At 41.9% G+C, this 25155-nt stretch overlaps 1 protein-coding gene across 3 annotated transcripts; it reads left to right on the top strand.

The window, feature by feature from the left end:
- The first annotated feature begins 7077 nt into the window (after nt 1-7077).
- Nucleotides 7078-23684, top strand: FDFT1 (farnesyl-diphosphate farnesyltransferase 1). Of its 3 annotated transcripts, none has more exons than XM_034421333.2 (9): nt 7078-7235; nt 7527-7645; nt 10528-10625; nt 13937-14120; nt 15999-16127; nt 16751-16942; nt 19017-19193; nt 20896-21048; nt 22933-23684. In XM_034421333.2, exons 2-9 carry the CDS (start codon nt 7544-7546, stop codon nt 23152-23154), a joined length of 1257 nt encoding a protein of 418 aa, XP_034277224.1. In that variant the 5' UTR covers nt 7078-7235; nt 7527-7543; the 3' UTR covers nt 23155-23684. The 3 variants fall into 3 exon arrangements, with proteins under 3 accessions (XP_034277224.1, XP_034277225.1, XP_087739431.1); XM_034421334.3 differs by having other exon boundaries at nt 7127-7239; XM_087883305.1 differs by lacking the exons at nt 7078-7235; nt 7527-7645 and having other exon boundaries at nt 10027-10625.
- Nucleotides 23685-25155: the final 1471 nt, after the last annotated feature.

The raw sequence follows: 25155 nt of genomic DNA, 5'->3' as shown, positions 1-25155 counted from the left end.
GAGGAACATCTGACGGCTGTAGCCAGGGGGACCTTCTGTCAGGTCCGCCTGATTCGCCAGTTGCGGCCCTTTCTTGATCGGGATTCCTTGTGCACAGTCACTCACGCCCTCGTCACCTCGCGCCTGGACTACTGCAACACTCTCTACATGGGGCTCCCCTTGAGGAGCAACTGGTCCACAATGCGGCCGCGTGGGTAATCACGGGAGCCGCCTGGCGCTTCCACATAACACCGCTCCTGCGCGAGCTGCACTGGCTCCCAGTGGTCTTCCGGGTGCGCTTCAAGGTGTTGGTTACCACCTTTAAAGCGCTCCATGGCATAGGACCTAGTTATCTTGGAGACCGCCTGCTGCTACCGATGACCTCCCACCGACCTGTGCGCTCCCACAGAGAGGGCCTCCTCGGGGTGCCATCAGCCAAACAATGTAGGCTGGTGACCCCCAGGGGGAGGGCCTTCTCTGTGGGGGCACCTACCCTCTGGAACCAGCTGCCCCCTGAGATAAGGAGAATCCAAGACCTCGGTGCCTTCCGCTGTGCCCTTAAACCTTTCTTTTTTCAGCAAGCCGGACTGGCTTAATATATTTTTTAAATATTTTTAATTGGTTTGTTATTTTAAATTGGGGCCAAATTAATATATATCTTTTTAATTGTTTTTAATGTTTGTATTGTATGTTTTTTATCTGGCTGAACACCGCCCTGAGTCCCTTGGGAGAAGGTGCGGTATATAAATTCGAAATAAAATAAAATAAAAAATAAATAAATATTGTACTTGCAGACCCCAGTGTACACAGATATCACCTCTCCTGCAGTTGCTGATTTGCTTCCGGGTGCAATTCAAGGTGCTGGTTGTCACCTTTAAAGCCCTTCGTGGCTTGGGACCAGGTTATCTCAGGGACCGTCTCTTGCCAGTCACATCTACCGGATCAGAGGGGGGAGGCAGGGAATGTTGTGGGTCCCATCCCCAAGGGAGATACACCTGGTGGGATCCAGAAGAAGGGCCTTCTCCACGGTGGCTCCCTCTCTGGAACATCATTCCCCCAGAGATTAGAATGGTCCCCACTCTAATACTCTTCCGGAAGGTGCTGAAGTCCTCGTTCTGCCAGTGTGCCTGGGGAACCCAGAGTGGGGTGGAATCCATTAAATGGCTCGTGTGAACTGCTGTCACTGGGGCAAGAGGTGGGAGGTGATTTTGTTATATTGTACTATATTAATTTATTTGATTCTTTTTGTTAGTTTTTATTATTTTAAATGTCTTATATTCTGAGTCGCCATGGGCAAATAGGTGGCAATATAAATTCAATAAATAAACAAATAATATTACAGATAGAAACAAGAGAGTCTAGTCTACATGGCGAGAAAAACGAATCTTGCAAGTTTACCAGACAAATGGCATAGTGAACAAAGCTGTTACAGAATCTGGAGGTCCTGCTAGAAATACTTCGAAATCTCCTCCCAGAGGGGGACAAATAGACACAGACCATAAAGTGGGTGTGTGGGGTCTCTAACAATGCTTTGAGCTCTAAGCATATAGTGCTTATAAGCAGTATTCTGAATAACAGGAAGTGAGTTTCCTATAATCTCGGCTGTCCTTACCACTCTCTGAATGGACTTTCTATCTGAGGCACTGCTGCCACCAAACCAAACAGTGATGCAGTTTGTTAAAACACTCTCAATTGTGTCTCTGTAAAAAGTGGCCAGGACAGAAGGAGAAAGATGTGTTCTCATCCGACATAGGAAATGCAGACGCTCGTTTGTACGCTTCACTAAGGATGAGGTGTGAAGAGATCAGTTCAGATTGTAAGTTATCTGCACCCCCAGATACTTAATACTGTTGACCACCTCTAGAGCTGCATCCTTGATACTTGATACTGAGTGGAGTGTGACTATGCTGGCTCTTTCTAAAATCTACAATGATCTTTTGTTTTATTAACAATTAGAACCAGGTTACTTTTATTGCACCAGTCCAACAGAGCCTTCACCTCTTCCCTATAAGACCCCCACTGCTGGGTCATCCGCATACTTCACAATATGATTTGTAGCAGATTTGGCACAGCAATTGTGGCTCATCAAGGTGAACAGTAGTGGACTCCAGACACAGCCCTGTGGGGAACCCATACCCGAGGAGATGGTGTTGGAAACTTTTCTTCCAACTTAAGGAGACTTAAGATCATGAAGCATGAACCAAAGAAGTATTTGGGAGTATGCATATCTACAGTATGTCCCCATCACACAATAGGATCCCCAAATCTGAAATTACAATAGCCAAAATCTGGTGGGATTTCTAAATCTCGCCAGATTTTTATTCTCTTACCTGAAACTATGAAATTTTAAATCATAAAACCAAAACCCAGTAAGATTTGGCAATTTTCAAAAAGTAAAAAAAAAAATTACAGTGTTTTGCTTTTATATTTGCATCTGCCATTAGTGTGCAGGAAAGCTATTGGTCTCTGGAAGACATATTGAATCAAAATAGTAACTTAGAAGTCAGACCCCATGTTTAGAAGTTTGCTGAAGAAAGTAATGGGATGGAAAACCAGGAGTTTTTTGTAAAGTGATTTCAGATTTCTAGGAGAGGCTGACAAGAGCCCCTATTTCTTAATTTTTATTGTGTATTTCCTATCCTTTTGTCTCTACCATCTTTCTCTTAGGAGCTTAGGGTATTCATGCCACTACATATATTTTTGTACACGTTGCTCTATTCTGCTTTTCACCATGGCTTGACTGGCAGAAGTTTCAACAAATGACAACACTGACCCTATTATGGGATTGGAAACTAAACAGTATTAGGTCTGGTTAACATCAGAATGGGAAACTATCAGAGAATCATAGGAAACCAAACTAGACGCGGACATTGAAAAAAAAAATCCAGGGAGAAAATAATGGCAACCACTTTCTTATTGTTGGCAAGAAGACTGTGATATGTCCACAAAGTCAGCAGGAGTCACTCATCGGAATCTTTTTGTCTGTTAAACAAATGTTACACGAAGCCTGGCAACAGACAAATGCAGAAATTGGGAAGAACCCCATCTCATTTCATTATTTCAGTGGTAAGGAAAATGCTACAGTTGCATACTTCTGGTCTCTTCATTTACTGCAGCATAGTAGGCAGATATTTGATGTCGGTTTTATTTTTGGCTAGGAAGTAAACAGAACTTCGGTGAATGATGGAATGGGCTGAATTTGGGCACAGGGTAAAAAAAAAAAGTGAAGAAAGTCTACAAAGGAATGTAGAACCTGTTGCTATCTCCCACGTAGAGGTCAAATGGTTTGAAGAAGGGGAATTTGTGAGTGAGGCTATAAGGATGTAACTAAGTCTTTAAAGATATTGTCCTGAGGAACAAACTGACATTAGGTGATTCCAGCATATTTTTAGGAAAAAGATTTCTCTTTTCTGTGAAATCAAGATCCCCTTTCTAGTGGGCATTTAGGGAAAGGCTTTTCAATGACTACAAAAGAGGAGGTAGTCTGCCTAATGTGTTTCTGCCAAACACAAGAACTCCTTGAAGAACTGGGGCTCTTCATTAAGTTTATTTTTCTTGACAATTATATTTATTTTTTCTAAATGTTCAGTGGTAAGAATTGGGTGTCTGAAAGAAATTCTAAATAGCTCTTTGAAATGGGAGAGGGGACAACATATCCAACTTCCAGAGGTAGAGATAAAACGAAGGTTGTCTGCAATTGGATTCACAAATTTCATTAAGCTGTGCTTGCTTAGCTATAGTTTGCTGTATAAACCACAATTGCTTAGGTTCATATAATATTGTCCACAAACAAGCAAACCACATTATAATTTAGGGTGAATCCAACCTGTTTTATCATAATCAGCAGCCTCATACCTGTACTAAAAGATGATGTTGTAGAGCACTATCTGTTTTTGCATCCTTACAAAAGTGTTGCTCTCTTCAGCCTGGTGTGGTCTGAATTGAGGAAGGCTTTAGTAGAGGGGCAATCTATTGTGGGCTCTAATGGGGAACTTCCATCTTCAACCACAGAATGTCACTGAAACCAATTAATGGAAAACAGCAAAGGAAAATGTTTTCCCTTCTAAGCCTCTTTCATAACTACTTATGAAATATCTTGGTACTACTGGAAACCTAAACCTTGTAGGTATGAGATAAAGAATGTAGTCTAACAGGTCCAGTTATCCATTGCTCTACTGGCTTGTGGCCAAAATACAAGTTTATAAAGCAATGTTATTGAAACTGTCCTTAAATGACATAAATTGACATATATTCTGCCGGATATCAGATAGTTTTGGAAATGGTATAAAATCCAAAGTATACCCAATGTCATTTGAGTATAAAATCCAAAGTAAAGTTTTGGTCCTCTCATTCAAAATCCTTCGAGTGGTTTTGAATGTATTTATTTATTACAGTTCTACAGCCACCATCTTGATCCAACTGATTCTGTGAAAACCTGATTTCAAATCAGGTTTTCACAGAGTCATTTGGATTATGATGGTAGCTACAGAAATGTAATAAATAAATACATACCATTAAATAAATAAAAACTTTTTTGCTGCAATGTTCACTTTTTCTCACAACACATATATAACTGGGCCATTGAAAAATTATTGTGTAATCAAAACAGGGTCAATTGTCAAAAGTCTGAAGGAGTTAAATTTACCTTCAAATAACTAAACTTGGCAGAAAAATTTATCAATTCTATATAGCCACTCACTTCTGGATTATTGAACTTTCTGATTCATTAATTCTTTTGAGTACTGTAACTGAGATGAAACCCTAGAATAGATCCTTGAAAACAATGTTTCTCTGGGTGCTCTTTGGTTCCTTTGGCTTTCATCCTCCTGTGGTCCTAAAGGGGCAGATGCTAAAAGAAGTAAGAAAAGAAGTGTCAAGAAGTCTTATCAGCCATAGTATTGACTCTGATTATACCACTGAAATTTGTTAAAAATATCAAAATGTGGGTAAAGCTTTGTTTCAAAGCTTCTTTGAAACAACTGAGTCATCAAAAGCATTCTAACTTTATGTAGTGAGAACTAGTAACTTTGAAAGTTGTATCATTACTATAGCTTGCACCTCCCCCAGAGCAAGGAACTTCCAGTCTTTTAAAATGCACACAATTAATTTCAGAGTTGTGTAAAAATCATAGAATATTCTCTTCCCACAAATTTCTTATAAATCCAAATATCACATACTGCTTAATCAAAACTAAATGAAGTCATTAATTGATTAGCATTTGCTCAAAAGCACACAGAAGTCATGGATCACGAAAGTCCATTTGTTGTGTTTTGTTTCTCAAATATATTTGCTGCAGCTCTAATTCTCTACATTTATAAATGCTCGCACAGTGAAATCAAGTACCTATAAGCAACAGTAACCATGGCAAAAAAACAACAGCTAAGCAATGTTTGTAAAATAAATAGACAATAAATTGGCAAGTGATAAAGTGTATTAAATTACTTTTTTTAAAAAAAAGTCGATCAATGACTGAGGCTGCTTGTACGTGAGGGTGAGTCCATCATTCTGGTCATGGGAAGAGTGTCAAAACAGCATCTGCCAAAATCTGGATTCCTTCAGTTTTCATGAGCACTATCATCCTCAAACACCAAGCTTGCTGAAAATTATAGGCCAACTGATCTGGAGGACACCAAATTGGGGACCTCAAGTAGCAAATTTACAAATAAGGGTATGGATGAGTAGATGGGTTTATTTTATGCTAAATCATAACATTGCATGTTTATAAATAATTAATGGTAACTGATAATTGAATAACAAGCCTTGGTTAAAACAAATGGCTGAGTGAGATTTCTGTCATTGAATTGAATAGAATTTACTCCCATGAATTTTTTTCATTATTCATCCAAAAGCTAATTCCAGAAACTATAAGAGTCTGATGGTATTTTTTTTTTTAATTTGATTTATATGCCGCCCTTCTCCGGAGACTCAGGGCGGCTTACAATGCGCTAAGCAATAGCCTTCGTCCTTTTTGTATATTTATACAAAGTCAGCTTATTGCCCCCACAACTGGGTCCTCAATTTACCTACCTTAGAAAGGATGGAAGGCTGAGTCAACCTTGAGCCTGGTGAGATTCGAACCTGCAGTAATTGCAGGCAGCTGGTCTTAATAACAGGGTGCTTTAGACCACTGTACTACCAAGGCTCGCTCTCTCTCTCTCTCTCTCAACTTTTTCATCTACTTGCATTGAATTGGCATTGCCTTTTGACACAGGGAGTATTTGAATATGGAGCAGAGCAAGCCACTTTTTGCATTTCCTTAGCATACTTGCAATGTTCTAATCTATTCCTCACATTTTCCCTTCGTCAACGTGTCATCAGAACATTTGTGGTGATTGCTATTTTTCCCAGTAATTTTAATTGTAATTTCCAGTCTTCTAGTCTAACGTTTCTCATTATATATTCCACTTGTAATAAATGAAGTGGCGGCAATCAATCTTTCATCAGAGAGAAAATCTAGGCAGTTGCTAGGAGTCCAAAGTGATCTGATGGCACATAATCAATCTTAGCCTAATGTTGGACCACTTAATTGCTCCAGATTCCATTCTGCGACTTCTTTCTGCCCATTATGCAAATTCTTCGGTAGACACATGAAGTGGCTCGATATACATCCACATTTTGAGGTCTTTCCACAAAGAAAAACGATACAGGGGAAGAAAAAACCCCCACACCTTTGTGGCATGACCTTGCTTATTTGATTTTCCATCTGATGTTTGCAATATGAACTCTGGGGTCCTGCCTCTACTGAAGGTTCCTTGTATATCTGGAAATTCTTGTTCCACGTAGTATGTAAATCTGGACTGCAAAAACCTTGAGCTTTATCTTTACCGCCTTGAGTAATCACCGCTATTACTACAACAGGAGTAACCAAACCGGATTCGTAGGACGCCGACATCTCTTAAGAGCTTCCGTGCACAAAAGAAAAACATCGTCCGGCTCCTTTAAGAAACCCGGCGACCTCGAAATCAATCCTGCCATGTTTTTTTTTAGGCTGCCTATGGCCGAGCACTGACCAACCAAGAGAAAGCGACGGATCGTCACACCAGCCCGAAATGGTGTCATTGGCTGCCGTCTTCCTGGTGCGATGACCGCGCGGCTACTGAGCATCCTATCAACCTACCGAGTCGGGGGCGCTGCCTGCTGATTGGTTGCTGCTAGGGGACTAACGCAAGCAGACAGGCAACATACCGCAACCAGTGTGGGTTGGAAGATGCCTTTGGATTGAAGCGTCCCCACGACCGGAGAAGTGGAATAGAATTGTAGGTGGCTTGTAGCGGAGGGAGGGGGGGAGGAATTACCTCGCTTCTGGAAACCCCTAACGGGGGAAAAGAAAAACAGGAGCAGCCAAATGAAGAGAGAGAGAGAGGAAAAAATTGAGGGGGGACGGTGACGTCGGAAATTAGAACTAGGGACTAGGGGTAGGAATTATTGGAAAAGCAAAAGGCAGGTGGCGCAGTTAGAAAAAAAGGGGGGGGGCAAGAGAAGGAGAGAAGGAATCTTCTGCTCTTGAAAGTCTTTCTTCAACAGCAACACTATCCCTGCCTTGCCAGGTCAACGCAGAAAGTCAATGGAGCTGCTAAAGAGATGGTTGGGTTACCCAGAGGAGATCTACAATCTAATGAAGTTTAAAATGGGTGGATACAAGACAGTGATGCCCAAGTTGGACCAAGTGAGTGGGGCTTCTTACTACATATTTTATTCCTTTGGTTGTTGATATTATTATTATTATTATTATTATTATTATTATTATTATTATTATTATTATTATTATTATTATTTATTCTTTGTTTTCTGCTGAGGCACAAGAACAAGAGGTTTTCTTTTTTTTAATGGATAAGGCAGCTGGAGAAAAGAAAAAAATAATGCAGAATGATAATGGATTATAAAGCAATGGTTGCATGAGAAGGGAAAGAGTCCCTCCGCTCTCATGCAACCATTGCTTTATAATATATATCTTATTAAAATAATTCCATAGCAGGGTCATTACTCTTCATAAATATTAAATAATACTGGAGGAAATGAGATGATGAAAATGCTTTCAGTATATGAATACACTGACTTGGAATATTATTTTAGATGTGTTTAGAGGATACATTCTATTATAAATGATTTTTCTAAAATAGAATCACTGAAATGAACATAGAAATGAACACATCATTACCTGCAACAAGGTATATACAATGTCATCTGTTTATACTTTTATAAATAAGGAAATAAAATGTGTGAAAATTTTGCCATAAAATATTGATAGCATTCATTATTTATTAGGTGATTAGCTTTTAGCACTCTTGAATTGTTCTTATCAAAAGTTCATTTGCTTGTCAATGTCTTTCAAAACATTTTATAGGAAACAAATATTAGACAACTTTGTTTATCCTTGTGTGGAGTGTGTGTGTGTGTGTGTGTATGTGTGTGTATCTGCTTTCATTAAGAATTACGTGAAGCTGGGTTCCCAATGTAATTTTTATTTTTGCTTAAAAAAAGTAGCTAAAGGAAAGAAGAATAAAAGTCATAGAAGAAAATGAGATCTAATTCTTCTTGTCCAATTCATTCATGCCTCTGATTAAAGCACTGGCTAAGTACCCAATGATGATATTCAGAAGAAGAAATAAATGTAGTTTTTAAAATGAAAGTTGATTAAATCTCTATTAGAGATGGTTGCTGTTGTTTTGGTCTATTATGTTTCTCTAATTAGATCTAAGGAAATGACACATTACAGAAAATTAGAGGATGGATGTTTACTGAATTTTCCTCCCCAGATGATTGGGGAAGCCAAAACAATAAGACACTTTAGATTTGCAAATCAATTTTAGCATACATTATAGGTTCTGTGGATTACGATTTATGCCATTTATAGTTGCCCAGAAACTGATAATGTTGACTAGTTTGAGTAATGAAACATCTGCAAGAAAACAATCAACTTCAGAGACCACCAGAGACACCATAGTTCAACCCTGAGCTACAAATAATCTCTTCTGCCACAGTATTGTAGGAAAGTTAGTGGTTTTGTTTGTTTTCAGATTCAGCAACTATACTGCTGCTAGGAAAAAGTGGCCAAGGAAGTAGGATGATAACAATAGAATGTTCACTTCCAAGCCATGTTCCCACAGTGCACTTCTTATTAGTTTTTCTGAGTTACTTAATCTATAATTTGCTGGTCAAGGTTAACCATGCTTAATGTGTTGTAGAAATGCATTTGCTTGCCTTTGTTAAACATGTTACAGGAACCCCTTGAGTCAGCAGTACTTGGATAAGGGGACCCAGTGAGTGCTTGGGTGCTAGCATAAAATCATAAAGTGCATGAGTTGGGAGCAATAGGTCTTTTAGTACAATTTTGTTCAATATAGGGATCTACCGAGCTATCCCATTAGGTGACTATCCAGACCCAATTTGAAAATTTCCATCAAGGGAGAGGAGAAACTATCACTGCTTCAGGTAGCTTCATTCCATGACTTATCTGTTAAGCGTTCTGAAAATTTCTCCCAAAGTCAGTGGTAATATACTTTAATTTCAACACATTGCATTTTATTCTGTTGTCAGTTTCAACAGAAAACAGCTCATCCCCTTGCACATGGCAGCCTTTTCAACTGTTACTTGCATGCCCTAGTTTTCACCTTTACAAGCAATTCTTCAAGGACCATAGCTCTGCCATAGGCTTGCTGATCAGTTCACAAACACTGCTAAGATACGTTTGTTTCAATTCATGGCTGGAAAGGCCATCAATGGTTAGCTTCACCCCCCCCCCCACACCGAGTACTGCAACAAAGAATATGATGGTTTAGCTAGCATGATGTGGAATTCCAGAATTCATCATAAGGGCTGGCATGTTTGCAAACCATGATTTATGATTTAAAAAAAAAACAACCTTGCTGGTTGGATTTATTCAATTAAAAAAAACAAAACACTGCGGTATTAAATAAGCCTATATGTAATGCGAACTCGGCAGGAGGCAAGGTCTGTTTTCCCGACGCGGAGGCTCTTTGAATTTAGCGAGATTTTGTTTTGCCCCGAAAGAAGGGTTGGACAAAAAGCGCGCTTCGAGCCTCCCCTCCCGATGTGCCGATAACAGCATTCGCTCCCGCGGCCTGGAAGGCGGCCCCGCTCCATGCAGATATTTCGCGGCACTTCCCCCTTCGCCCTGCCTGGTGGGCGGGGCCTGTGCGCTAGAAGAAGAAAACAAACAAACATTCCAAATCTGAAATGGCGGGGGGGGGGCGCGGTGGGCGTGTCTCGCTTCGGGGCGCCCCGGAACCACTTCGATACTCCGTAGCCCCCAGGCTCGAGGGACGTAGGGGGGTGGCCCGCTAGCCGTGTGCCTCTCCGGCCTTGTATGCCTTTTCCATGGCCAGCTGCAGCTCCAAAGCCGCCACGTCCCTTTTCAAGCGCACTTTGGCCTTTTCTCCACCGCGTGCAGGCGGCGGCGGGTCGAGTTCCTGCCTGACTGGCGGTGGCCGGTTGCGCACCTGCGGCGGCACCCCCAGTCTCCCGCAGCGCTCGCGGCCCCGCTTTCTGATCGCTCAGGCGGCCCCTCCGCCTCTGCTCCTTTTGCAGGACTCGCTCAGCGACAGCCTCCGGGTGTGTTACAAGTACTTGAACCAAACCAGCCGCAGCTTCGCCGCCGTCATCCAAGCTCTGGAGGGGGAGTTGCGGTGAGTAGTTGGTGTTTTTTTTTTTTTTTTTTGGTGGTGGTGATTCTTATTTCCTTGCTGGGAAAAGGGAATAACGGAATGACTTTGGGAAGTTTTGGGCAATATTCGCCAATCTGATACTGAGGATCTTCATCACTTCTAATTCCCGGCTGAGGAGGAGGAGGAGGAAAACGAAACCAGTTGCAGTTTTGAAAACGACTTGAAAAGTTTCAACTGTGATAGGGAAGGGCTGCTGATTACTCTACATTTTACAAGATCAGACTCTGCAGATTTGCACCAGCTTTGTTTTTGCTGACTGGTGTTGGCTTAGCTTCAACGGGAGACGCTAGAGCGCTTGCCTAGGATAGAAGTCAGAAACATAAGTTAAACTGAAGTTAGCTCTGGCTGCAGTTATTATCCATTGACTTTAAGCTTTATTTTACATAGGCTGTAAAATAAATTAGTTTATTATCTCTTAATCCTACACATAAGAAGAAAAGCCTTTTAGAATTTTAGGACATCCCCGGGTTTGCTAGCTGAAGTCAACAGTTTATTTATTTATTTATTTATTAAATTTATATACCGCCCTATTCCTGAGGGACTCAGGGCGGTGAACAGCGAACGATAAAAATACATGTAATACAAACGTTAAAAAAACCAATTAAAATATACTAAACACTCTGGTCCTAGATAATTCAAGACATCCCAGTTTAAAATAAAATCAAAAGCAATATAAAGAGAAAGTTAGGCCAGGCCGGCCTGCTGAAACAGGAATGTTTTGAGGGCACGGCGGAAAGTGCGCAGATCCGGAATCCTCTGTATCTCTGGGGGGAGCTCGTTCCAGATGGTGGGTGCCCTCACAGAAAAGGCTCTCCCCCTGGGGGCCACCAGTCGACACTGTTTGGCTGACGGCACCCTGAGAAACCCCTCTATGGGAGCGTACTGGGCGGTGAGAGGCTATTGGTGGCAGAAGGCGGTCTCGTAAGTACCCCGGTCCTAAGCCATGGAGCACTCTAAAGGTGGTAACTAAGACCTTAAAGCGCACCCGGAAGACCACAGGGAGCCAGTGCAGCTCGCGCAGGAGGGGAGCCACATGGGAACGCCATGCTGCTCCCATAACTACCCGCGCGGCCGCATTCTGGACCAGCTGGAGCCTCTGGGTACTCCTCAAGGGGAGCCCCATGTAGAGAGCATTACAGTAGTCCAGGTGTGAAGTGACGAGGGCATGAGTGACAGTATTTAACGAGTCCTGATCCAGAAAGGGACGCAACTGGCGAATCAGGCGAACCTGATAAAAAGACCTCCCGGCCACAGCCGTCAAGTGTTCTTCTAAAGACAGCCGTGAGTCCAAGAGGACGCCTAAGTTGTGAACCCTCTCCGTGGGGGGCAATGACTCATCCCCAATAGTCAGTGATGGCACCAATTGACTATATCGGGACGTCGGAAACCACAGCCACTCGGTCTTGGATGGGTTGATCCTGAGTCTGTTCCTCCCCATCCAGAACCATACAGCCTCCAGGCACCGGGACATCACTTTAAGGGCATCATTGGGGTGGTCCGGGGTGGAGATGTATAGCTGAGTATCATCAGCATACTGATGATACTTCACCCCAAAACCACGGATGATCTCACCCAGCGGCTTTACATAAATGTTGAACAGAAGGGGTGAGAGAACCGACCCCTCTGGCACCCCACATACAAGGGGCTTCGGGGTCGACCTCTGCCCCCCTGTCAACACAGACTGCGACCGATCAGAGAGAAAGGAGAAGAACCACCGCAACACGGTGCCCCCCACCCCTAACTCTTCCAACCGGTGCAGCATGATACCATGGTATCAAAAGCTGCTGAGAGGTCTAATAGGACCAGGACAGAGGAGCAACCCCTGTCCCGGGCCCTCCAGAGATCATCTACCAATGCGACCAATGCCGTTTCTGTGCTGTATCCAGGCCTGAAGCCTGACTGGAATGGATCTAGATAAGCTGATTCATCCAAGTACTGAGGAAGCTGTCGCGCTACCACACTCTCAACAATCTTCGCAACGAAGCGAAGGTTGGAGACTGGACGGTAATTAGCCAACACTGCTGGGTCTAGGGAAGGCTTCTTGAGGAGAGTCTTCACCACCGCCTCTTTAAAGGTGGCGGGGAAGGCACCCTCTCTCAAGGAAGCATTTATAATCCCCTGGAGCCAGCCTCGTGTAACCTCCCGAGAGGCCAGCACCAGCCAGGAGGGACACGGGTCCAATAAACATGTGGCCGCGCTCAGTCTGCCCAGTATCTTGTCCACGTTTTCCGGAGTCACAGAATCAAACTCTTCCCAGGTAATATTCTCAAGACTTGCCTCCATCCTCCCTCCCGAATCTACCCAGTCAGAGTCCAAATTTTCCCAAATCTGAGCAATTTTGTCATACAGATATTGTACAAAGTCCTCGGCTCTACCCTCCAAGGGGTCTTCCTTCCTGGTGGAGCAGGGAGCGGGTCACCCTAAACAGGGCGGCCGGGCGATTATCTGATGACGCAATAAGAGCGGAAAAATAGTTACACTTTGCCGCTTTTATTGCCACCAGGTAGGTCTTAATATGAGACCTTACCAGTGTTCGGTCAGATTCAGAACGGTTGGCCCTCCAACTGCTCTCCAGGCGTCTTTTCCGGCATTTCATCTCCTTCAGCTCCTCGGTGAACTAGGGAGCCAGGTGAGATCGACGCCGAGTTAGAGGCCGCAAAGGCACGACCCGGTCCAAAGCTCCAGCGGCCGCCCTATCCCAGGCAGCCACTAGGTCTTCAGTCGAGCCGTGTGCCAGAGCCTCAGGAAATGGCCCAAGCTCCGTCTGGAACCTATCCGGGTCCATCAGGCGCCTGGGGCGGAACCACCTCATCAGTTCCGCCTCCCTGCGGCGGGGTGTGGCGGTTCGAAGGTCAACAGTTAATTGGATCAGAGCCAAATCCTAGCAGGTTGTTTCTTTGTTTTTCTTCGTACCTGGTACTTTGACTTGGAAGAACATATGCTTACTATTAATCCTTTGTGGGTGCCTGGAAAAATAAGATTCAGCTATCACAAACGGTTATTTTCACAACTAACAATAACATCATCACAAACTGTTCTGTTGCGTCAGGTTAAATGCTCAATGTATGGCTTTAAACTGAATGCAGTTGTTTTGAATTGCATCAGACTTAAGTGGGAATTGATCCTGTTATTCCGTACAAGTATGTTGTGCTTTTTTTCTTCTAACAAATGAGACATGGAGTTTTATACTGATTAAAGTTGAACAGGACAAATTATTTTTCTCTTTCGTCTGGCATCTAAGTCACAAACAATCCTTTTCCTTTTCTCTGTAGCCATTCAGTGTGCATCTTATATTTGGTTCTCCGAGCTCTGGATACTATAGAAGATGACATGACTATCAGTCTTGAAGATAAGATCCCCATCTTACACAATTTTCACTCCTACTTATATCAGCCAGACTGGAAATTTATGGACAGCAGAGAGAAGGACAGACAAGTGCTGGAAGACTTTCCAACCGTGAGTGGTGCCTCTCATGGATTTATGCAGTTAAAATATCCCTGTTCTAAGGCTCTTTTCCCCCTGACTTTAGTAAAATCAGATATATTAGTATCTGTTTGGAAATGTGAAAGTTCCCTGTCCTGGAACTTTAGAGGTGCCCTTTCAGAAAAAATGAAATCAGAACTGTCCACTACATAGTTGTCTTTATATGTACATTTGCATTTCATGGTACTCTGTTAGATGTGTTGGCACTGGTGCAGACCCTTCGCATACATAACTGAGTACATTTAATAAGTTTTTCCTTTGAGTTCACATGCATTGAGGATGTATTTTCACATCCTGGATAGCTCAACAGACAGAGCTCTAATTTAACACCAGCTGTCTGCAATTAAAGTAAGATCGAATCTCGCCAGGCTCAAGGTTGACTCAGCCTTCCATCCTTTCTAAGGTAGGTAAATTGAGGACCTAGTTTGTGGGGGCAATAAGCTGACTTTATATAAATATACAAAAAGTATGAAGGCTATTGTTTAGCGCATTGTAAGCCGCCCTGAGTCTCCGGAGAAGGGCGGCATATAAATCAAATTAAAATAAATAAAATAAAATAAATAAACATTAATGTGGAGCAGAGTTAATAATCTGAGTAAGTAAGTGGCCTCCCAGATAGTTTTTTTGGTGGCTATCAGGATTGCTTAAGATTCTGCTTAAGATTCTGCTGAGAAATTTTATGGCAAATTACAAGTGCTTCCTTTTCATTTCAAGCCAAATTTTGGTAGAAAACAACAAAACAAACCTTTGGATAGGCACAATACAAATTAAACTTAAGGTTTTTCCCAAAATATGTCTGTATATTTCTGTGTTATCATTACTATGATGCCTGAAAAATCATTTTAAAAATCTTAAATTCTTTAAAAAAGAATTATCCATAAGAATTCACAAGAGAGAGATATTTCATCACAGGATTTAGGTGGCTATTTATACCACTGCTGTAGTAGGATTATCAGTTTATAAGTAAATAGGATAAATTGATGAAGAATTGGGCTAGCACTGGTTTTAGTCTAATGAAGGGTTGTCAAACTCGCATTGTGATGGCATCGTCATGTGACGTATTGCGACTTTTCCCCCTTCTCTAAACTGGACGTGGGCGTGGCCAGCATCCCGCCCGTGGGCCATGAGTTTTAACACCCCTGGTCTAATGGTTATTGCCAGCCTCAGAATCCCAGGTAAATGTTAAATAACAACTGCTAGGAGGCAACAATTGAAGTACATGTTTATACTTAGGAGCTTCCTGAATATTTGTGGTTGGTCACTGGATGGGTTTTTAGTCTGATGCTGCCAGTTACTTACTTTCATGGCACAGTGCCAGAAACATGGTGTGTAATGTAATCTGTGTAAATTAAACTCTGACACTGATTTAATTTCCAAAACAAGTATTCTTTTTAAATAATTGGAGCCTTTTGTAGCTGTTGCGCTCAAGAGGAAAGGAAGCAGCAACAATTAAGGAATAGCTTTCAAATAGTTATGTATCCTTGCTAATGAAGTTTGCAGAACTAATTATATAAGTAAGAAAAATCATTTTGCCATTATTTCTTTGGAAGTAGTATGATCTGCTTTAAATTTGAGTGCATTGATTTTGGTCCTCCTGGATAGAAATACTGTAACTTGCCCAAGCATCTTTTTTCTAAGCATATTTCCTGTATTGCTCAGAGGAAATATATATGATTGTTGTAAATTCAAGATTAAAGGACTGCTGAAATATTTTTAATTTTACATGCATGGAACCTAAAATGAGCTAACATTTTTGAGCTCCTTATCAATTCAGGCGGGTTTTTTTTAGGGGGGGGCAGGAAGAGACACATGTATAATTTTTTATGATCCCATTTCTTTTCTTGCCTTTAGATTTCCCTGGAGTTCCGGAATTTGGCAAAAGTCTATCAAGATGTGATTGCTGACGTTTGTCACAAGATGGGTCTTGGTTTGGCAGAGTTTTTGGAAAAGAAGGTGAATTCTAATGAAGAGTGGGACAAGGTGAGTGAGTTGGGAGGGGGAGTATGAATTCTCCTAGCAGACCTGTATGTTAGCTATTACCATTAAGCTTACAATACAGAGACCATCAAAGTCTTCTATTCAGTGAGGCTTTTTATGTACAGTTCCCATGAGCATGGGAACAGAACATTTAAGGAGAAACAATAAAAGTGAATAGCTTCTATAGGACAAGGGAAAAGTGGTACTCAGACTGATGTTGGGAAATGTTTCTTTAGATCAAAGGAGATGATCCCTGCAGTTTAGGTGTCTTGGAAGTGGAGTTGGTCTTCAATATGGATTTAGTTCACTCATTACCATAAAGCTGGCATAAATAACTTTCATCACCCAAGATCCGTTGCAGCCTTTGAGTGACACATGACCTCATCCTCTTAAAACGAACAGTCCTAAAAATTATATTGGCAAGGTTCTGGGGTTTTAAAGGCTGAACTTTTGGCTCTTAAACTCACTCCAAAACAACACCATTTGTAACGGTTGCTATACGAATGTTCCTAGCAGTTTACATTGCAAACAGAGTGAAATTGTAAAGTTTGGCAGCTGCAGCTTTTATGGACTGAATTAGATTTTTCAAAACATCTCAATAAAGCTCTGAATGTTCCAACCTACAGTATTGCCACTATGCTGCTGGCCTGGTGGGGATTGGCCTCTCCCAGCTCTTCTCTGCCTCAGAATTAGAAGATTCTTCTGTTGGCCACGAAGTAGAACTGGCCAACTCCATGGGACTCTTTCTGCAGAAAACCAACATCATTCGGGACTATCTGGAGGACCAACTTGGTGGCAGAGAATTCTGGCCCAAAGAGGTAAAAGAAAAAAGCATGATAGATATGAGGAAGATTACTTTTAACTCAATGGTATGAATGTGTACAACATGCAAAAACTGTTAGTTCCATCCTGATTTATGCTGTTTGATGTAGAATATGTGGGCAATTTTTCTGCCCAGGGATCCTATGCAGTGATAGCTTGTGGATTTGAGGCTGCATATATCTACACATAAAGTGGTCTCATTCACATCTAAGGTGTTCCCATTGTCCCTAAGATTGGTGGAGTAAGATTGAATTCTGTCTCTTGCAATCAGAGCTAATGCTTCCCTACTGCTATTTGCAGCAGGGAAATATCCTCTGTCTCTCTTTATGACTATTGTTATTGCTGTTTTTGTTGCTAAATTATGGCTGCTAATAGGCTTCTGTACTATAGTCCTTGAGATGGGCATACCGACTGCTACTTTGACAGTCTGATAGATCATAGAGCCTTCTCTAACAGTCAGAGGGTCAGAGAAACCTTTTTCAGAAGCTCTTCTAGCAGCCACTTTGTGAAAACTCAGTGATTGATCATAGTCTCCTAATACCTCCCAGACTGGCTACTAATTTAGATGGTCCTTGACTTATGACTATTTGTTTAGTGACTGATTAAATTACAATGGTGCTGAATGAAGAGAATTATGGCATCTGCCCGAAGATATGGCCATTGCAACATCCCTGCGGTCACTTTATAAAAATTTGGGCACTTGGCAACACACCCACCCTTATGACTAAGGGTGCTGTAATTCCACACCCCACACACGGACACCTATTTCTCCCCCTCATCTCTGCCGTTTCACCTGGGCTACCAGGGCTTGCTAAGCTGCCTTGGTCCTAGAGTCTTTGCCTTCCTAGTGGTTGCTTCTCCCTGTCCCCCATGGCTGGAAGTCCTCTCCCCCAACTCCCCTGCCCCCCGGCACACCTGGATTCAATCAATGAGAGGGATAACTAGAAAGCTAGTGAACAAGATTTCCCACATGTAGTGGGGTGGGGAGAAGGCCTATGCTTCCAAGCCCCTGGTAGGTTTTCATGCAACAGTGGACCTTGTGGCCAGTCAAGGCCTTCTGGCTCATGGCAAATTTCTATGCACCAGCCAAATTTTTACAAGCCTCCCAGAGCCTCTTGCAGCCCCTGAGGTACCCCCATGCAATCACTTAATGACCATAACAGAAAGAGCCGAGATTGCAGTTGCTGAGCCACGTGGTCACTTGAACATCTTGCTTAACAGCTGCTTTGTGATCAAGATTCCGATCCCAATTGTGGTCAGAAGTTGAGGACTATCTATATTTTAAAGATCAAAGGGAAGAAAAATAATGAGCAGTCTGGCATATGGAAACAAGTGGGGAGAAATATGAATTGGCATTCTTATTTTAAAATATAAAGAAAGGACTGCTTACTGATGGTTCAGTTACCAGGGGAAGATAACAACTTGATACAGTATTTCTCAGTCTCAGCAACTTTAAGATGTGTAGACTTCAACTTCCAAAATTCCCCAGCCAGCGAAATCCACACATTTCAAAGTTGAAGAAATTGTGAAATATTGACTTGGAACAGTGGTCCCCAACCTTTCAGGCTCTGGGAACAACGGTGGAAGGGGTGGGTGGGAAAAGGGGATGATTTGCATGCATACACTTAGCTTGCACAAATGCAGCTTCGTGCACTCGCCCGCCACTTACATGGCCAGGTTCCCAATGGACTGGGGACCAGGGATTGGGGATCCCTGACTCAGAACATGCAAGCTTTAGAGGGTAAACAAAAGATTCAGTAACTTTGCTCTTGGATAAAGCATAGCATTTTGAGCTTAATTGAGTGGAATAGCTAATTAGACATGACAAGGATGGTTTTGTGTTGCTATGATCTAATCTTGTACTTTACATAATGGTGGGACATCATTGGAAATCTTCATTGCTAGTTGGAGGCATCGGTGATTTGCTGAAACAGCCTTCAGGACAAGACATGTTGGCTAAGTGTAATCCCTGCAAAACTAATGTGTGAAAACCAGCAAATCTCAGCTGCTCAGTAATTTTGAAATTCTGCAAAAGTAGCCTCAACAACCTTGATCTCTTGGTGTTCCTAGGTTTGGAGCAAGTATGTGAAGAAGCTGTCAGATCTGGCTAAACCAGAGAACATTGACAAAGCCGTCCAGTGTTTGAATGAGCTCATTACCAATGCCTTACATCATGTTCCTGATGTCTTGACATATTTGTCCCGCTTGAAGAATCAAAGCGTGTTCAATTTCTGTGCTATTCCACAGGTAAATTGAGTTGCCTTTTTACTTTTGTGTACTTATTACATTTACATCCTGCCAAATCTATCAAGGATTCCTGGAAGTTTGCAATTAACAAAGCAACCATAGTTCAAAAACTCAGTTAAAACATTCACAGTAAATAAAATAATAATTAGGAGTAATAGCAAAGTTAATTACTAAATGCCTTTTGGAAGAACTCTGTCTTAACCATCTTCTGGATCATCAATAAAAAAGGGGACTGATCTGATTTTCAAATGAGTGAGCCCCAGTCAACAATCCCTCCTAGAATGCCTGATCAAGCCTAACCTGGAAGATCTTAAAAAGCTTTGAACTTCAAATTTAATATATTTTGGTTGAGAGATTGCTAGAAAGGTTAGGGTTGTAGACTAGAAAATATCCTGGAAAAAGGCAGTAAATAATTTTAACTCTGATAAGCATACATGAAGTAGATAATGAACTTGTTCATCACTGGATTAGAAGTTTAATTAGGCTATTTTAAAATAGACTTGGATAAATGACATTCAATGGTGGGTTGCCCCTGGTTCGATCCGGTTCTATAGAACCGGTAGTAAAACCAGTGGGAGGCTTCGCCCACCCGCCACGATGTCATCACGGGTGATCTGTGCATGCGCAGAAGTGTGCACGCTCCTGTTGCGAACCGGTAGTAAAAGTAAGTAGAACCTACCCCGATGACATTCATCATGTGATGGGTACCCATTGTCATAGCGGTATGACAAAAAAAACATTGGGTTATTCATTTGTCATTCTAAGTCTAAAAAAAATGAAAAAGGATGGAAAAAGTCATTGTGTATATGTTTTTGTATGGCACTTGTAGATTATCTTTTCTGCTTTTAACTATTGCTTGGATTACCCTTGTAAAGATAACTAAAAATAGCTGCTGTGTATATAAACCTTTTAGGCCTAAATGTACTTACGGTATAATGTAACACTTGATTCATGTAACTTGCTAAAAAAGTGGCTAGACTCCTCCAACATGAAGAAAAACGCTTGGTTTTGCCTTACTTAGGAAGTTATATCAAAACAACCTTAAACACTAAGACTTCTTGTAAGAAGGTGCATTCCTCTTGAGACACTTGATGATGATGTCCATGTAGGCCCTAAGGAATCTGTCCCGGAACATAGCACTCCTTTCTGTAGGTGGTAGCGGTGAACACTATATTATTCATTCACTGTTCTTTGGCCATGGCTATTGGGTGTATGTATGTATGTATGTATGTATGTATGTATGTATGTATGTATATAGAGAGCCAATTTGTTGTAATGGTTAAGGTATCAGGCTAGAAACCAGGAGACTGAGTTCTACTCCCACCTTAGGCACAAAGCCAGCTGGATGATCTTGGACCAGTCATTTTCTCTCAGCCCCAGGAAGGAGGCAATGGCAAACCACTTCTGAAAAACTTTGCCAAGAAAATTACAGGGACTTGTCCAGGCAATCTTCAACAATTGGACACAACTGGACAGAAGGGAAAAAACTTACCACATTTATATAGCTGCCCTTCTCACATATGTGACTTTCTAGATTATTTTATAAAACTCAAAGCCTTTAATCAGCATATTAATCTTCATAAATAACAATCTACTTTTTAAAAAATAGCTCTGTGTTTTTCTTTGGAGTCTGGTTGTGCATAACTGCACGAACACCTGCTGCGCTTGATCATAAACCCTTTATCTCCTCTTTCCTGCCCAGGTGATGGCTATAGCCACCTTGGCAGCCGCTTACAACAACCAACAGATCTTCAAAGGTGTGGTGAAGATTCGAAAAGGACAAGCAGTCACATTGATGATGGATGCTACTAACATACATGCTGTCAAAACCATCATGAACCAATATATGGAAGAGGTGAGTTGGGAGAGCCTTGATATTCAGTTCCTGATGTAAATCCCATGTGGGGAATGCTCCCATGTGACTCCTCTCCTGCGTGAGCTGCATTGGCTTCCGGTGGACTTCCGGGTGCGCTTCAAGGTGTTGGTGATCACCTTCAAAGCGCTCCATGGCTTAGGGCCAGGGTACTTACGGGACCGCCTTCTGCCACCAATAGCCTCCCACCGGCCGGTTCGCTCCCACAGAGAGGGCCTCCTCAGGGTGCCGTCGGCCAGACAATGCCGGCTGGCGACCCCCAGGAGGAGAGCCTTCTCTGTGGTGGCACCTACCCTATGGAACAATCTACCCCCAGAGATACGAGTGATCTCCGACCTTCGGATCTTTCGTCGGGCCCTAAAAACTTATTTTTTTCAGTTAGCCGGTCTGTCTTGATTTTAGGGTTAGTTTTAAAATTTTAATATTGATTTTAATTGACAAGTTTTAAATTATGGGCCAAATTTATGAATTATTATAACTTTATTTTTAACTGTGATGTTTGTATAGATGTTTTTATCTTGGCTGTTCACCGCCCTGAGTCCGAAAGGAGAAGGGCGGTATAGAAATTTGAATAATAAATAAATAAATGCCTTTTAGTGGGAAAACATTGTTGAGTTAGCATGAATTCCTGTACAGATATATGGCAGTCACCAGCATTTGCCTTTTCACTTTGAAACTCTGTAAAGTGGGAGAGCAAATTTTGCACAGCATGATGTAAAGCTTCGGAGGTTGGATTTAGTCTAGGATAATCTGGCTTTGATATCCAGGAGATGGCTTTGCTTCAAAAACATGCTAAGACTGAATCTAGGGTAGGGGAAAATAACTCAACATGGTTGTAAATGGAAATTTGAGCATTTGCAGTTGCCGTCATTAAGCACATCATTGCAGATAATTAAGGAGTCATGTAGTCGCCATTATTGTGACCTCCTGCCAGCTTCCTCACCGTCTTTTGCTTGTAAGAAGCTGGCAAAGATTGCAAATGGCAATTATGTGACTGCAGGGACTCTGCTACCAACATAAGTATGAAGATGGCTAAGAACCACCATTTGTTTAGCCCCATTATATGTTTGAATAGTGCTGACAAGTAGTCATTAAGCAAGGACCATCTATATATTCTATATATTTGTTGCTATGAATTCCTTCAAAAGAAAAACTAAAATGTGTAATATTTCAACATGTAGAGCACAAGGGATTTGGAAAAGTCATCGAGCAGAAAGGACTGAACTGGTATAATGAAGTCCTTTCTCCCATGAATCCCCTCCATGCTATCTGTCCTTTCCTTCCAGATGCGGCTTCTCATATTTTTCACTAGCTAATAAGGAGAGGAAGAGAAAAAAGAAAGGAATGGAAAAGGGTTGCTGGTTTCTCATGGGAATTGTTTGTAAGAAAGAGAGGGGAGTGACTGTTTCACGGGTGTGTAATGGAAACACAGCAAAAGCTCTGGCTTGACAAAAAACTACAGAGTACCACAAATTCACAGAGCCCTTCTTTATCTAGTAGTGCAATTTCCTTTTCTTCTCTTTAACAAAATTACAGATATGCCAAGCTCATCCTATGGAAACAAAAAATGGGGCTCTAATGATGATCTAAAAAGCCCAAATATAATATTGTATTACAAATTAGATTGTGAGATGGCATCAACTGGCAGAAAGTCAAACGATCCATAAATATCTTTTTAGTAGAAAAGCCACATGGAATCGTTCCATCAATCTGTAATGTGGTATTTGTAATGACTGTATTTGTAACGACTGAGGTCTTGCTGAAGTTAATACTTCTTTTAACTTACCAATTAGTCTATTTTATCTGTGATTTCTATTATCTTTCTTTAGCTATGGTATGTTAAATGATTTCTGTCTGTCTCATTAGATCTACCAGAAGGTCCCAAGCACAGACCCTTCCTCTGCCAAAACTCAACAGATCATCAACACTGTCCAATCCATGAGCTCACCCAGTGGTACCCTGGTCTCCCGGACCCATTATTCACCCTTCTATTTTTCCTGCATTATGATTTTAGCTGCCTTGAGCTGGCAGTATCTGAACACTGTTTCAAAAGCAGCAGAGGAATATGTGCACACTGGTGAGAAGTGAGGGCGGAGATCTCTTGTGCTGCATTTGGAAGGGGAATATTTTGAAATGGGAGAACTTTTTGGAGTCCCAGGAATGTAAGGAACAGGACTGTGAATGTTTCACTGCAAGCTGACTAAACTGGAAGCCTTCAGTTAAAAGCATCTGCTGCTGGTTTTGAAGCCTCTAACAGTTTCCCATGGAGACATTTCCTTTTTTTCCCCAGCTAAACTAGCTACAGTCAATTTTGTTTTGAGTCTTACTTAATATTTTCTTTTCTGCGGTTGGCTCTGCATTTGTTTTTGATGTAGGGTGTTTTTTAACTCTGATGTTTCAAAGTGTTTGTGAATTTTGACAGTAAAAAATGTGGTGATAAAACCACTTCTCTATGTCCTGCTGTAATTCAGGCACTGCATTTTCTGTTCAAAAAAACTTCCAAAGCCTTGTACTATGTCTTACGTTGCATTAATTTAGGAATTAACTTTGGAGATAGTTATCTTTATTACATGGTTATTTTTTTCTTTTCCATAAATGTTATTGTGCCTCTTGGAAAAGGTTTCTATATTGTAATATGCAGGGGATTTTGGGAGCCAATAGAGAGGGAAGTTGTATAAATCTGAGATAGGGCAAAACTGGCTCTTCTACAGCTCTTCTTCTTCTACACTCCTGAAGCAGAGATCAGCACTGAGAATCAGAATATTTTTAACATCTTCTGTAGCCTTGGAGAAGTTCTAGTTTGTGTTGCAAAGTAAGGTTGTGAGAATTTTGGAAGGTGCAGGCCAAAACATCCTTCCAATATCTTCACATAGCAGCTTCCTTTTGCAGATTCATCCCAGGTACCTGCCTAAGCAGGTGGCCTGCAATTTTGTTTTGCTGGCTCTCCCATCAGATCTGTTGTCTCCATGCAAACCGTAATGCCACGTCCCAAAGAAGCCCAAGGAGGGAGCTTTAAAAAAGTATCTGTTCAAATGATTTAGAACAGGGAATGTCAAACTCAAGGCCCGTGGGCTGGATCCAGCCTGTGGGGTGCTTAGATCTGGTCCGCGGGGCCGACCTGGAAACAGCAAAGGACTCGCCTGCGGTGCCTCAGCCTATGAAAATGGAGTTCGGGAGGGCCAGGTGCAGCCCTCCGGAGCTCCGTTTTCGCTGGCAGAGGGTTGCAGGAGGCCAATGTAGCCGAAAACTGAGCTCGGGAGTCTGTTTTCGCTGGCAGAGCTCTCAGGCCACCACAGGTGCCCCCGATAAAAGTGACATTGAGCTGGCCACATCCATCCTCCATGAAATAGTTTGACATCTCTGGTTTAGAATGAGATTCATGAGGTTAAATCTCAAAAATGAAGAAATCAATCTAGAAAAGTATATGTCCATGGTAGTAAGGAATAGTTATGAGGCCTGATGTAGAGCTTTCGCAAATTCTGATAATACATCCAAGTTGAGCTCTACTCCTAGTGTCACTGTAACATGTGGATTAAAACCTTGTGACGTGCATAAAGCCATTATTGCTTCAAATCAAATGTTCAAGGTACATAGTGAAGATACTGTAGCACAAGATCCACACACCATCCATTCTCTCTCTCTCTCTCACACACCCCCCCCCCCCACATATATAGAGGGAGGGGGGCACAGGTGGGATTCAAGTAATTTAACAACTGGTTCTCTGCCCTAATGATTTCTTCCAACAACCAGTTTGCCAAACTGCTCAGAAAGTTAACAACCGGTTCTCCCAAAGTGGTATGAGCTGGCTGAATCCCACCACTGGAGTTGTGGGGGTGGGAGGGAGGCTTTATATCAAAGCCATTACATTTAATCTCAGCAACCCATATTATCCTCATGAATTCGAATACAGAACCAGAACCTCAAAGATCAATAAAATGTATTGGTGTGTGAAAGAGTCACCTGCTAAAATTTTATCAGTTAGCTATGGCACAACATGCATTGGGTCTATTTTCCAAACTGAAGCAGGCAGTTGTATTGAAGATATGCTATAAAACATACCGACTCAAATGTGTTTTGCCTCCCACTACC

The sequence above is a fragment of the Pantherophis guttatus genome, chromosome 1, assembly GCF_059756535.1.
Source record: "Pantherophis guttatus breed Tessera chromosome 1, ASM5975653v1, whole genome shotgun sequence".
Taxonomy (NCBI): domain Eukaryota; kingdom Metazoa; phylum Chordata; class Lepidosauria; order Squamata; family Colubridae; genus Pantherophis; species Pantherophis guttatus.
The sequence above is the reverse complement of the archived record's forward strand: the minus strand, read 5'-3'. Positions and strand labels throughout refer to the sequence as shown.

What these genes read in the sequence shown, in the direction of transcription:
- FDFT1 (XM_087883305.1), top strand. Translation starts at nt 10,318, where the DNA reads ATGGCCAGCTGCAGCTCCAAAGCCGCCACGTCCCTTTTCAAGCGCACT. An exon ending in TGCTGGAAGACTTTCCAACC is followed by an intron (nt 14,121 to 15,998) that starts GTGAGTGGTGCC and finishes TCTTGCCTTTAG; the next exon opens with ATTTCCCTGGAGTTCCGGAA. An exon ending in TGAACCAATATATGGAAGAG is followed by an intron (nt 21,049 to 22,932) that starts GTGAGTTGGGAG and finishes CTGTCTCATTAG; the next exon opens with ATCTACCAGAAGGTCCCAAG.